General features: G+C 39.7%; 1 protein-coding gene across 5 annotated transcripts in view; it reads left to right on the top strand.

Annotated features, from left to right (window-relative positions):
• Nucleotides 1-15,664, top strand: part of LOC149828603 (uncharacterized) — a 207,472-nt gene that overhangs the window by 157,611 nt on the left and 34,197 nt on the right. The window contains exon 12 of one of the 5 annotated variants that reach the window (XM_090017654.1): nucleotides 430-793. The exons of the other annotated variants lie outside the window; for them this stretch is intronic. Coding sequence (XP_089873780.1) covers nucleotides 430-434 — 5 coding nt within the window. The 3' untranslated portion in view covers nucleotides 435-793. Of the gene's footprint in view, nucleotides 1-429; nucleotides 794-15,664 lie in introns of those variants that run through there. 5 annotated transcript variants of the gene reach the window in all.

Below are 15,664 nucleotides of genomic sequence, written 5' to 3'. Positions count from 1 at the left end.
TTCTGGACTCGTTCGTAGCCATCTATGCATTCTCACATAGACATGCATATGTAGTGTCAGGAAGCCATTGATTTCGTTCTTTTTTAAGAGTTTTTTTTTCCTCCTGTAGCGGGCCTTCTGTCTAAAGTTTGTGATGCTATGGGAAATCATTATATGATTCTGGCTAATAGCACGTCCTTTGTAGACAAATAAAATACTTCTCATTTCATATGATCAGGCTATGTTGCACTTCCTTGCGTGATGTGCTGACTGTTGGAATAACCTTAAATGCTTGAAGTATGGAACATTCCTTGGATACATGAAATTCACAGTTTTATCGTGGAAAGCACAGATTTATGTTTTTATATCATTTTCCTTTTCAAAATTTTGTTTTTTTTGGTTGATTGACAGAATGTAATGCCATGTAACTTGAATTGTTTGTCTTTTTAGGTTAAACTTTGGAAATTTTATTTGCTACAGCAGTAGTGCCAGTAAGGCCAGAGTATGACCCCATGAACTTCTTGAAACTGCCTCAAAAGAATGTCAGATTCTGATGCACAAACAGCATTACAAGAATTATTTAGCTGGTTATTGAGCTGGGTGGCCTGAGTATCGGGTTTTCTTCCTTGCTTGGGTTCAAGTTGACTTTTGGCAAAAGCTGGGCCTTAATCTAGTTGGATAATTTCCATAGCTTGGTTTGAGCCGGATACTGGATACTTCAAAAGAATAGAGGATACAATTGGTCAATGTCCCCTCCTCTCGCTCAACTGTGATGGCTCCCAATTTTTGGATCTCTTGGCTTGTCTGTGGATGGTCATAAATTTCTAAATTTTGGCAATGGAAATTGTGTTCCGTACAAAAGTGGAGATGGTGTGTGTGTGTGTTTTTCGGGGGGAGGGTGTGTGGGAGGGTGGCAGGTGGGGTTGTGCATCCCTTGTGTGTGTGCTTTGGTCCAAACTAGGTCTAGGACCATCTTGGTCTGGTCTCCTGTGTTTTCAGGAAGCGTGCTACCCATTTAGCCCAGGTTGTTAAGCCACCCACCTAAGCTTATGCCTATCATGTTTTCAAGCACCATTGACAGTACAAAGTCCACCAATACCACCTGATATCCTAGACAGGTTTCCTACATTCTCTTTGATTTAGAAAGGTGGAAGTGTATGGAGGTGGTGAAGACTTCTTTGACCTCCTCTCTGGAAAGAGTGAGGTGGTTGGGATTATGGGACCAGAGAGAGAGGGTGGGTGTGCATGTATATATATGTGTGTGTGTGTGTGTTCCCAATTACCTTTCCGATGTATCAGTGTTGGAAGATGGCTGGAAAATTCATGCTCTCTTTCTCTCCCATTAGTCCCATTGTCCAAACCATCACCCTTTCCAGAAAGGAAGGAGGTCAAAAAAGTCATGTTCCCCACCTCCACCTTTTTAAATAAAAAAGATTGCAGGAAACCTACCTGGCATATCAGGTCAGTTGGTCCGCATTTTTCCGTCGATGGTGCTCAATCCTGAAACAAGATGGCAAAAGCCTAGGCAGTGGCTTAACAACTTGGGCCAAAGGGGTAGCCTACTTCCTGAAAACACAGGAGACCATACAAAGATGGTCTAACGCCTAGTTTGGACCAACACAGCCTGCCTTACTGAATGCCACCTTTATTAAGTATCTGAAAACCTAACCGCATTTCAGTTGGCTTACAATTTCACCTTGGTTTTGGTCTAGATGGTCTAATCTTGTAGAAGCACGTTAGACAGAAAATTTTATGTATCGATTATTTTAAACTTTACCAAGTTGGATTTGGACCCAATTGGATCTGGATCCAATTGGGGATCCAATGAGAAAGGACGATGAAGGACTTGGAGATTCAATATATATATATATATATATAATACATATTAAAATCTGTATTGGTTGGAGCTTGGATTTGGAGTTGGGTTGGGATTGGATCCGACCCAATCCCATGTTAAAATACATTATATATATAATTGATATACGTATATTGTATAATTATATGTATATCAGGGGTATTTTGGTCTTTGTATGTATAAGGTCCAATAGGGGCTGTATTATACTCTTTATTTATTTTTTAGTCTTTTTGTTGTTTTGTTTTTTATTAAAACTTTATTTGACTGTTGGGAAGCAGTCCAATTAGTCATTGGACTGCTCCCAATGGTCATATTTCTTACCGTTGGAGGCAGCCCAACGACTTTTGGACTGCCTCCCTCTTTCAACGCTCTTTGTTGTACGTGTTGCTCTATAAATAGAGCCCATTGTAAAGAGTTCATTTATGCTTTTCAGCATATGCTTGTGGATATAAAAAAAGCTCTTATTTCTATATTGAGTTCTTGTGAGATTTATTCTCTTTGTGATTGTATTCGGTCCATTAGAGGCTGGATTGCAATCATGCACTTGTGTAGCCCTTTGTTGGCATTGTGATAGTGCACTTGTTTTATTTCATGGTATCAGAGCCTTGGGCTCTTGTAATATTGAAAATTGTCTTAAGTGTGCTCATTTTGTGGTGGTGGTCTTTTTCAAACTTTTTTCTTCAACAACAAGTTTTATTCTTCAATATGGGTGAAAGAGAATCTGCCTCTGTCATCTCCTACAAGCTCAACGAAAACAACTACTTGATGTGGGCTATCGCAATGGAAAACCATATCAAGGGGAAAAGGCTTTGGGGTTTTGTTAGTGGAACCACTAATGAACCTCAACTAAAGCTAACGAGAAGAGAAGGAGATCAAGTCAAATTCCTCTCTGAAGAAGAAAAGGAGAAGGCCTTGTAAGAATATCAAGAAAAAATAGAGGATTGAGAGGCCAATAACTATGTCACATGGTGCGGGTGCGGGGATTCGGCACTTCCAAAAACCCGGGTGCGGGGGTGCGGCAGGGGCAAAAATGTATATATATATATATATATATATATATATATATATATATATATATATATATATATATATATATATATATATATATCTGGGGGTTCCCCCGGCGCGGGTCGGGAGTTTGTTTGAAGACTCGTTACCCACGTTCTGCTTGTTGTGTACTTTGAGGCAACGAGACAAAATTGATGAAATGAAAGGATTGACAATCCCAGCCTGCTGCGTTCTACTGAATGTCATGATTCAATCATGTCTGAAACTCCCTGGTCTTCATGAAAAAAAATATAAGTGCAAGGTTTGATGTGGTTTGTTGGAGAGAGAGTCTTCATTAGGCCTACCACTCCACTGCCACGCCATAGGATTTTTCAAATTTCATTTTATATACAGCTGCACAGAGATGACAACTAAAAGAAATTTATTGGATTTGACATGTGAAAAAGAGAGGTCTACACAAGGCTACAGCTGGAGCACCGAGATACTAATAGTTTTTATTCTACACAAGGCTACATCTCGTCAGGAGAACAGTGAATACTAATAGCCAGCAAGGCTACCACCATCATTATCATATAGCTTTGGCCCATAACCAAAAAAAGAAAAAGAAACCATGTTGGTTACATGGTCATTATAACGACCCCAATCCAGATCCTTTAAAAATGCGGAATATTTTTTTTTCTAGAAGTTGCGGAAAACTTCCCAGAGATCTGGGGTCCTCACAGTTTCACTTTTCATTGGATAGCCCAACCACCACAAACGAAGTTGCAATTATCATCCATATCAACCAACTAAAACTCTTTTATTAATGAGTAAGAAAATTTCAAAGACAAGGTTTTCTTCAACTGAAAGTAAAGTAATAATTGCAGAAATTAAAAGAACTAAAAGACAAAAGAAAGAGCCACTATGTCCTCTACTGAAGCTGACAAGCCCAAGTATAACTCATCCATCCCCAGATGCATGTCCAACTTCACTGTTCACCATTTCCTGTGAAAAACCAACAAAGTAGGGTGTCAAAACTCAAATTCTGAGCACAACTACTTCTAGAGAAACCAGGTGAAAGAAAGAACATGGATACGATTTCATGCAATGATTTGAGTGAGTGCAGATATTAGATTTGCAACATTCAAATATCCATAACTACCAATGATTGCATATACTTACCAGTCAAGAACAGTAAAGCAGTGTCATATATCAAGAACTAAATAATCAAACCTTTCGGCATGATTTCACAAAGTAAATCATATGCTACCACCAAATGATGTCATGATATCAAGAATGATTCAAACATGCATGATCTAATGCATAACAGAAAAATGCATGATTATGTGCAATGCATGATTTCTTCTGTTATCTTTCATTTAAGTTCCATCTTTCCATATGCATGCCTTATTAAATGCACACATCTTTAAGTTCCTCTTTTTAATTACCGTGGCCCGCGGATACACCAAACGGGTACAAACCCCGAGGTCAAGTAGGTTCCCAGGGTAGCTTAACACACAATTTGTATTTTATTACTGGGTTCCAACTTAGCCCTCGACCGATATCAAGAAACAACACCATCCATCGGAACATTAGACCTCCACATCTAATGTCGGGGACACAAGGGACACCCCACGCCCACAAGTGCCACTTCCTTGGTACCATAAACTCACAGCTGTGACTAACACACCACTCCCGGGTAAAGTGGTGGACTCTCCCTAAAACCGTGGCCAGGAGAAGAACCTCAATATCGGGTTCAAGGGCAACAACGCACACGGAGTTTTTGTATCCTCACAGTCTCCCCAAGACCGGATATCTAAGATTCTCATATTCCAGATGAGATATCCCAGAATGTATATTACACTGTTCTTATTCATTATATTTATTTAAAGTTCATTCTTTAAGTTTGCAACACCATATGCAAAAGTAAGGTGAAAACCCGCATTCTCCCTTGCGGGGACCCTTACGGGACTCCAGCTCGTATAAACAACTAGAACAATGTAGTAAAGTGCCAAACCATCTTATGTGGTTCAAGTGATGTATTTAAAACATATGTGAAAGCAAACCAAACCCACGACTCTCCAGGCCGATGACGGTCCATTTAGGCCATCGAGGCATCACATCACAAAACAAAAGTAGTGTTTTATTTATAATACTAAGCCAAAATGCCAAAAGCATATATATTCATGCAAATATAAACCCAAACATATGCATGTCATAATTCATTCATATGCATTTTCAACATGTGTGTGTTACCTACATCACATATGGGCATTAACCAAATCCATGTCTTCTTTTGAGTGTGTGAGTGTTCATGCACCACTTCACCTAATAAGTCAAGCGTACATGCTTACAACACTATCAATAACCGATCCATGATCACATTCACGATTTAACAACCCGTAGAGTGATATACTAAGATAACACTCCACATATTCACCGGGCAAAAGTGTAAGTTTCTGCATATGCTAGAGAAGTTGGTCGGGCTTATCCATCCCGGACCTAACATCCTCCCAGCTGAAAAATAGCCTGTCAACCAACCCAACTATATACATATGCTGCAGGAACAGAACTAGAAAAAAAATCTCAGGCATAGGCAATATTTTCATCTATTTCACATGTATGGAATTAGTATCATGGACAACACCAACCATGACAAACATGGTTAGCTTAATGCACGTGTATCAACACACATTCAAGTTGTTTCTTTCACGATTTCAGTGTCAGTACAGCCCACGCACACACACACAGTTTTATAACAGAAGTTTCATTTTCTGCTCGGCACTGAAACAACCCACGGAAGGTGGGTACCTCACAAGTATTTTTCCCAGTCAGAATTTCAGTTACACTAAAGGATATCTGGTTCAGGATATACTGGTATCAAAACCCAAGAAGGCAACCTAAGTTGGACTTCTTCAGGACAGGTCCACAATAATAAGTAAAATATTAAAAGAAAGTTAATCTTGCTAAGTTTTAAGAGCACAGAGAACTATTTAAACACATCGACTTCATACTGTCAAACGCAAACTTCATTTGCATCGTAGATTCAGCCTTTAGAATGAATGCAATAGCCAAAAAGCAATTGTTCCAAGACACCACTAGGGAACAGTTACTTAAACTACGCAATATAAAAAAAGAATAAGCTTGTGAAATACAGAAAATACAATTTGATCTAATCAATAGGATGTATAAACCATGTACTACTGATGAAACTCCATCATGTTCATAGAACAACATGAACAATGCACCACTAACAAATCTTGTATAAGAGCTTGTGATGCCCAAATTTTTATGCAGCAACTTAATCTAAGCCTTCAACCCAAATTAAAAATAAAATCAGCCCCTGTGGATTTAACGTACTCAGCATACATATTTTTTTTTTTTTTTTGAATCATACGAGTCACAGGCCAGTACCCAGCCGACTGGGTCGGCTGGGGCCCTGCTAACACAACACCCAGCCGACTGGGCCTGTCGCCTCCTACCAATGTACTGGTGGTCAGCAACATGAAACAACATCTTTTTTTTTTCTTGAAAAGAAAAGGAAAGTAAACGAAAAACAAACAATCGAGCCATGGAGAGTGACCCACGGTTCGCCCTCCATGTCTCATAGGGCACACAACCAAAATAGGGTTCTTTTTATTTTTCCATGGATTCTCATCCCCAAACCCTACACTTTATCGAACCGATATTCGATCCCTCATCTAGATTCAAGAGGAGCACCGTACCTTATCCGGCGATCCTTCCGGTGATCGGAGACAATCGTGGCTGACGCACCTCACTGCTGCCGTGAAGAAAGGGAGTACTCGATGTGGCCTTTGATGGCTGCTGGCTGTCGCAGCTTTCCAGCGACCTCCTTTCCTCCGGCGTGTGCGCACCGAGCGATCGAGAGAGACGGGGAGAGATGGGGGACAGAGTGGAGAGAGAGGCGAGGGAGAGAGAACCCCTAACCCCCCTCCTCCTTTTATCGCCCCCCCCCCCCCCCCTCCATGCCGAGATATGGGGGGGGGGGGGGGGAGGTCGGTTACGCCCTGCGTAACCCCCCTTTTTCTCCCTTTCCTTTTTCTGTTACGCACTATCGGGCAACCCTTATCGGGTTGCCCTTTTCTCTTAAAAGGGCTGCCATGGGGTGGGGCTCGGGTCCGAACCCGGGACCCGTAACCTGGCCCCAAAACAAATATGGATCCACAAGTGGATCCAAATGGATCCAACTGTGGATCCTTGGATAAATTTTAAAAACTTAAAAATTTTATTTATTTTGAATCTCACATTTTACATAAAATTTTAACCTCCAAAAAATATGGATCCGCAAGTTGGATCCAAGTGGATCCAACTGTGGATCCTCGAATTCACTTAATATATATGTATATTTCTCTTTTATTACCAATATTAATATTATTTTAATATAACTCTATTATTTAAGCATAAATACCCCTTTATGGGTCCTGGATCTGAAATTTGGATCTAGGCCCAATTTGCATATTTTAAAATAATTTGTAACAAAATTTTTTGTGTTTTACAGTCATATCATTAATAATGGTTGGCAAATCCGTAACTCAAATCTGAGAGCAATCAAAGTTGACATACAAATTGGAAAAAGACAAACATTTAGATAAAGACTCAACCAACTCGACTTAGTGAATGATAGAACTAATTAAGTTAATCTTGTATTATCATACCCTACTACTATTTCAAGAATGGAGCCTTATTATAAAATGCGAATAAAACCAGAGACTTAAATCAAAAGCCGGCTGAGTGTTGTTGTAGCACACGGTAGCACCACACAATTAACTGGTCCGTCCAAGCAAATATCAACAGATAAAAGCAGAGAGAGAGAGAGCAACTTTCTATCACCAACCCTTCTCAACCACTCAACCAGGAATCCACCCGGTTGTTGAGGGCGCGGGACAGGAACTTCATGCAGATGGGTGGGTTGATCTTGGCAAGAGAGAGTATGGAGGCGGGCAGCGTCCATATCCCGCCCCCGCATATCAATCCCGACGCCACTGCCAGCCCGAATGTCTCCGCCTTAACCTTGTCCGTCCTCTCCCAAACATACAGTATCAAGCTCCCCACGCACATGTTGATGGTGAAGTAACCCTCGATGTAGAACGGGATGGCCATCACCATCGGAATCGGCACAAACTTGGCCCACCTCTCGGGGAGGATCCTGTACTTGAGCAGGTCGATAACGACGGCCAGGGTGAAGAAGCCGCAGCAGAGCTTGAAGCAGTGATTGGGCAGCGCCGAGAAGCCCTCCACCCCCAGTATGGAGATGTTCCTGTAGAGCGTCGCGTAGGGCGCCTGGTACTCGCTATTGGGATTGCCCATTTTGAAGGCCTTGTAGAAGAGCCAGAACACGCTTGGCCCGATCACGCAGCCCATGGCCGTCCCCACTACTTGGCTTACGAACATGGACCGAAAGCTACATCTCGTCAGGAGAACAATGAATACTAATAGCCAGCTAGGCTACCGCCATCATTATCATTTATTATGGAGAGAGAAAATCCTTTACGAAAAAGAAGGATCTGGATGGTTTTAAAAGTAGCAGCTGTCAGCAATTTTTTTTTTTTTAAATTCCGCAACCCATTTCACAGGGCAATTTTTTTTTTAAAAAAAATGGACCGAAATGATCCTGGGTGCGGTCAACGCACCCAGAATCGGGTTGACCGCACCCGGTGCCGCACCCGCATCCGCGTCGAGTCGCGTCGATGCGGGTGCGGCACCCTGCTAGCCGAATCCCTGTGACATAGGCCAATAATGATCAAATACTCTCATGGTTTACGAATACCATGGAGTTCAAGATTATGGCTAATATCATCAAGTTCAAAAAGGCTTGTGATGTATGGATCTTCTTAAGAAGCACATTGATCCAAAAAGATATGGCAATACTATATTATCTTCAAGACAAGGTACATACTATTAAACAAGGAGATAAGAGCGTAAGAGATTTTTATGGCCTCTTATCTCCTATTTGGGATGAGTTGGCTATGTTGGAACAAAAATGAGAAGGTCCGACTATTGAAATGAGAAAACAAGAAGTTGAAAGAGAAAATCTTTTCTCTTATATGGTTTTCGACCGCAATTTGAGCAAGTTCGGTCCTCTTTACTTCATAGGACCTCCACTCTTTCCATAAGTGATGCTCTTGCCCAAATATGTCAAGAAGAAACTAGACTTGGAATGCACAAGTCTAGTGATGAGGTGCTTGCTGTATTAAGACACGAAAGTTTTGTAAAAACTTATAAACCTTCCCACTTTGAGAAAAAATATAATGGAGGCCATAATGGGGGAGGATACAAAAGAGGATATAGGGGAGGAAAGATTATTTGTCACTATTGTAAAGAACCGAGACACATATGACCAGATTGTCTCAAACTCAAAAAGGTGGCCACGGTAAGTGAAGAGTCTCAAGAGTCAAAGAAAGAGAGCAACTTCAATGATTTATCAATTGCTCAAATTGCGGAGGCCGTTTCTCAAATACTAAAAGCCACTCCCTCTACATCCAGTGCCGCTATCTCTTCTTCTTTTCCTCTAGGTAAGTCTTCTTGGATTTTGGATTAGGGAACGTCTTTTCTTATGACTCATAATGAGTCCCCGCTATCTGATTGCACTAAATTATATTTTTTATGTGTGTCAACCGCCGATGGTACTTTAAAAGTTAAAAGTATAAGAAATCTTTGTAATGATTAAAAAAAAATTGTTGTCCCAAATATTAGGGTTATTCCAAAACTTGATTTAAATCTTTTTTTGGTTTATCAAATTTCCGATTATAGGTGTAAGGTAGTCTTCTCATCTAAGGCTTGTTGGGTGCAGGATCTCCAGTGAAAGAAGCTGATTGGGCAAGGTCATAGAAGAGGAAACCTTTACTACATGGACTCTTTATGTCTACCTAAAGAATCCTTTTGTAACCGTATCCAAGATATTAACTTGGATCTTTGGCATAAAAGACTGGGACATCCAAGTGTATCTAAACTATCGCTTTTTCCGTTTTTGAAAAAAAATTGTAAGGAAAAAGAATTCGTATGTGAAGATTGTATACTTGGAAAAATGCAAATGATACCTTTTGGATCTAAAACTTCTTTAACTAATGAAATTTTTGGATTAGTGCATTCGGATGTATGGCATCCCGCTCGCGTTATGTCAAAATGTGGTTATTCATATTATGTTACATTCATAGATGATTTTAGTAGGTACACTTGGATCTACTTCCTTAGACTCAAATATGAAGTTTTTTCGGGTTTTAAACTTTTTTATAATCTTGTTAAAAATCAATTCAACACAAATATTAAAACCTTCCTGTAATATCGCGTATTTTTCACACTTAGTTAAATTTGAGATTTTTAAAAAAATTGGCCAAGTATAGAAGAAAAATCATTTGATTTTCGATTTTAGGTTGATGCTTTGGAGTTTGGGCTTGGCCCAGGTCTCATTGTCAAGGCCTTAACGAGCCACTTAAAATGTGAGAAAAAGTTTTATTTTCAACTTTTAAATTCAAGGGAAATTCAGGTTATTTTTGGACGAATTTTGGAAGCGAAATTCGATTTATATATCGTTGGATGCGTCTCAGAATTCTGAGCGTAACGATATTTTATTTTCCTTGATTCGGGCTACGGTTGGCCCTAAAACCGCATTTTTTCAAAAATTGGGCAATTTATCGGTTCAGATCCGGATTTGGATTGGACCGGATCTGATGGATTTGATCCAAATTAATATGGATTTGGACTCTATCCAATACCCATATTAATCTCGTATTGATCCAGCTCAGGACCCATTTGGATTTTTGAGATAGATTTGTATCTTGGATCCAGATCCATATCCAAATTCATGCCCAGTGATTTTTCCAACTTTAAATTCATTAGAAACCTTTAAATTGGAGTTAATTAATGTTAAGAAGCCTCCTAAGTTAGTTTAATAATTTTTGGAAGCTTTTGAAAATTTATTTATTATTTAATATTAAATAAATAAATAAATAATTAATTAATTAATTTAATTCTGGAAATTTAATTCGACAATTGTTTAGGACTCTAAGTAGAGCCCTTGAACCCATATAAAATCACTTTAGAATATTCTAGTTCAATAATATAATTTTTGAAAGCTTCTAGGTATTTATTTCTTAATAAATAACAAATAAATAAATAATTATTTTTAATTAATTCTGAGATTTGTTTTTAGAGTGTTTAGGACTCTTTACAGGGCCCTTAAACATACCTAGAAGCATCTAAGAAGGTTTTAGGAAGCCTATTAAAATGAAACTTTGAAAAAGTCAACACTTGAGTGTCGAAATTTTCGGAACTCTAAGAGAGAAGCGAGTTTCAGCTGGGGATGCACTCTCTTTTCCAGCCCATCTAGAGCTTTATAAATAAGTCAAAAAAAAGGAAAAGAAAGAGAAAGAGAAGGAAAAGAGAGAGGAAGAGAGAGAAAGAGAGAAACAAAGAGAAAAAAGAGGAAGAGGAAGAAGAAGAAGAAGAAGGCTACGTTCTTCTCCGATCATCCGTCATTTTCACCATTAATTTTTTATTCTTTTTCGATCTACGGTAAAGGTACGGGTTCTTCTCTTGTTTCGAAAGAGAAAAAAAGCATGGGTTTGTATTCCATGCAATATTTTAGAGAAAATCTATGGGAAAAGAGTAAATCTGAATATTTACTCTAATATGGGTGTTATGTTTCTCCTTTAGGGGTTTATTTTGGGGAAAATACGTATGTCAATGCTTGTGCTCGTATATGTTCTCCGTTATGTGTGGTGAATCCCTAAATTGGGACAGATTTGCCATGTTTGTAACATGTGCAAATCTGGCCCAGATTTAGTGCATGAGAAATTTTGGATACTTAATGCAAAAATCGGCACATGTATGTAGGTTTGAGAGATAATCTGTTCATACATGCATAAACATGTTTACTTGGCCACAAATCTGTGCATACGTGAATGTATGTTTACCTATCCATGTACTTTTCAAACATGAATTCATAAATTCTTGTATTTCTAATCTAACAGTCTTATAATCATTCTTATGTGAATTTAGATGCATATGTTTATGTGAAATTTTTCTATAATCATATATATCGCCGTGTAAGTGCAAAGGTACACTTATTTGTGGGGATCAGGCATAACCAAATGGAAGGTGCATATATTCATGTAGGCATGGGATATGATAAGTTGCTTATACATGCAGTCTGGCCATAAGTGTGCGTATGCATGCATTTTCGAAAAAGAACATGTGCATCTTCCTGCACAGTTGCAACGTTCTCTTATTGTTGTAGGTCTAGGTAAATGCCTTAAAAAAATATAACTTATACATATATATTTTTGAGGGTTTGCAGTCTGGCCCAGATCTGGCCAGACCTGACCACGTGCTGGAAGCCATGACAGGCCCAGCTGAACCGAGTTCAGCTGACCTGGGCTGCCAGGTCTGCTGAGCCGACCGGACGTACCCAAGTGGGTTCGGCTGGCAGGTTTTGTTTGACAAAAAAAAAAGATGTGGTTTTTCAGTTGTGCTGACTGTCCGCCCAGCTGAAATAAATTTTTTGTCTTTCCTTTTGGCTGGCCTGACAGGCCCGGTTGGGCATGTGCAGGGGGGGCTGCCGAACCAGCCGATTGTGATGGCTGGGCTGGAGCCGACTAGGTCGGCTAGGTGCGGCGGGTTGTTTTTTTTCAAAAAAAAAAAAGAGATACATAACATGTAAAATAAATACTTGTGTGTAAGTTTAAAGGCCCAGAATTTTCCATGTGCATTGTATGGTCAGTTTATGCGCATGTGAAGATAAATTTAGCATGTGAAATTTTCAGTTTATGCGTAGGAACACAAGCAGGATCAATTTCTCTATCTTCTATATTTTGTCGAATGAAGTATTATCAATTTCTATATGCTTTGTGCTACCATGGTGAATAGGATTAAAAGCAATCTGTATGGCACTTTGATTATCACACAAGATAGTGGTGGGTAGAATGGATTCTCCAACTTCAGTCAAAAGATGTCTCAGCCATGTGGCCTCTGCTGTAGCAGCCACCATAGCTGGATACTTAGCTTCGGTACTAGATCGTGCAACTACACATTGTTTCTTGCTACTCTATGCTATCAAGTTCCCATCAAGAAAGGCACAATATCTAAAAACTGATTGCCTGTCATCTGGATCTCCAGCCCAATCTGCATCTGTGAATACATCCAGGCAATGTTGTTCCCCTTTGGACTTGGACTGATGAAGGTGCGTACTTGACGATCTCGAAAAATAAAAAGCGAATGATCAAGATGAGATCGAACGAATCCATGTCTCTGAACTTCAACAGAGAAGCTATCAAACCATGAACGAGAGGCCTGTTTTAGCCCATAGATGGCTCTTCATAGCTTGCAAACATGTGTGTTGGGGTTATGCTCTGTATAACCAGAGGGTTGCTCCATATACACCTCTTCTTTGAGACTGCCATGCAAAAAAGCATTTTTGACATCAAGTTGGCTTAGAGTCTATCCATACTGAACTGATAAGGAAAAAACTAATCGAATAGTTCCCATCTTAATCACAGGACTGGAAGCAGTGTTATTAAATGCGTGCCTCAAGGCGCAAAAAGCGCGCCTCACCTCAAGGCGAGGGGCTTTGTGCCTTGAGGCGCAAGCATAAAGTGCAAAACCCCTGAGGCGCACGCCTCATACGCCTTGAGGTGTATGCCTCAGGGCGAGGCGCGCCTCAAGGTGAGGCGTACACGCCTCACCTTGTTTTGCACACCAAAGTATCAAATTCTCATATTAGAAGACAACACAACAACACTGAGAGCTCGCTTTGGCAAGCACTGTGCTGGTGCTTTTATGAGTCGCATAAATCATAAGCTAAGAGTCGCAGGCACTAAACAATATTGTTGCACGAATTGGAGTCACATGTCATCAAGCATGTGGGGTGCTATAGTAGCAACATCAAATTCATTGTTCAAATCGTTGAAGAACACTGCAAGCAAACGATTTGTGTTGGATGGTATTAGGTTAATGGCTGCACATGCCTCCCATAGATCTGGAAAGAATGACACATGATCAACAATCACCAACACTTGATCCTTGGCCAAGCAAGCATTCTGAATTCATCCCATTTTTTATGGACTTCATCTAATTCCTTGCTGTGCAATTCCTCAAACCACGTGTAATTAGTGTCTACTGTGCTAGGAAATGATGAAACCTCCACCATCTTTGCTGCCAATTCCACACTAGTGCATGCCAACTACTACAATCACTGATAGCTCCATCTCATCAATGTCAGCGAGTACCTCATCAAGATCTCTCGATGCATCCTTTGACAACTCTGAACTTTGTGTCTAACTTCACAAAGTTGTAGAGATGGTCAACCATTTTGAGGATGGCTTTAGCCTCAATCTGCACATTCGATTGGGTCGTCATTGTCCCCATCTCACACAATCGCATGTCCATCTCAAGGAATGCAGTTAAGAACTCGTTAAGGTCATGTATCTCCATTTTCTATTCAAGCTATGCTGAAAATCACCAAGATCACTACTCTTATACTAGATGTTGTGTCTCACATGCAACACGATACTCAAAAATCGATGAAAGTAAAGAAATAGAAAATATGTTCCCTCAATTCAAGGAAAAGGTGGCCTCCACACCCTAAAGAGCAACTTTCATTAACATTCAACCTGCTTTTCATTACAACAAAGACTATTTATTTAGACACTCTCCTTAGATGGAACTGGATCCTACCTAATATTTGATCCATTGCTATCCAAATATATGGTCCATTTACTGTTTTACATGTTAATCTCATGTTTTTTCAGTATTTATTTGAGATTTTTTATTTCTTGTTGGTTGTTGCTTCATCAATAAAGCACTTTTTATTTATTTATAAATTTAGATATTTTTTCTAGTTTTTTTTAAGTTTTCAATTTTTTTTTTGAGGCTTACGCTTTACGCCTCGCCTCGGATTTTGGTGGAGCGCCTCACTACGCCTCAACGCTTTTCACAACATTGACTGAAAGTTTTGTCATAATCTTGCCCATATTCTTGAGTGAACCCTTTCGCTACTAGTCTCGCCTTATAGTGTTCAATGGATCCATTGGGTTTATACTTGATTTTATAGACCCATTTAGATCCTACAACATTCTTGTTCGATGGTCTGGGAACAATCTCCCAAGTCCCACACTCATGTAAAACTTTCATTTCTTCATTCATGGCCTCAACCCATTTGATTGACATGGATGCTTGTGAGAAACTGATAGGTTCATCATGCTTTTCAATCTGAGATATGAACAACTATAAGTCTGTAGAGAAGTTGTCAATAACTTACCCATCTTTCAATGGCATGGCGAATCCTCTCAGGCCTCCTAGATTGCACAATAAGTCGCTGAACATTGTTGTTGTTTCGCCGCACATAGGTAATCCCTTGAAACTTTGTGACATCTGAAACGATTGGCATAGTACTATCTTGTGTGTTTGCCGACTTTTCCTTTTCTGGATATACATTCGTACTATGTTGTTTTGTAGATAGTGTGTGACACGAGGGTACATCAACAAGCCATGGCTGATAACTTTCAGCATCCTTACTGTGTCCCTCTGCACTTCCTGAATCATCAATATGAGTCTCGTCAAATACGACATTCCGTGAAACTTTGATGCGACTGGTAGTGGGGTCATAGCACCGATATCCTCTATACCGATCAGCATATCCAACAAACCTGCACTTGCATGCCTTGTTTTGAAACTTATCACGTTGAGAATTGTCAATATGAACATAGCATATGCAACCAAACACACGCAACTCATTATAGTTAGGATGGACCCCAAAGAGTGTAAAATAAGGGGATTGGTCTGCTAGCAATTTCATTGGCAGTCGATTTATGACATAGACAGTTGAAT

This window comes from Nuphar pumila, chromosome 9, assembly GCF_984573655.1.
Source record: "Nuphar pumila chromosome 9, dmNupPumi1.hap1.1, whole genome shotgun sequence".
Lineage (NCBI taxonomy): Eukaryota > Viridiplantae > Streptophyta > Magnoliopsida > Nymphaeales > Nymphaeaceae > Nuphar > Nuphar pumila.
The sequence above is the reverse complement of the archived record's forward strand: the minus strand, read 5'-3'. Positions and strand labels throughout refer to the sequence as shown.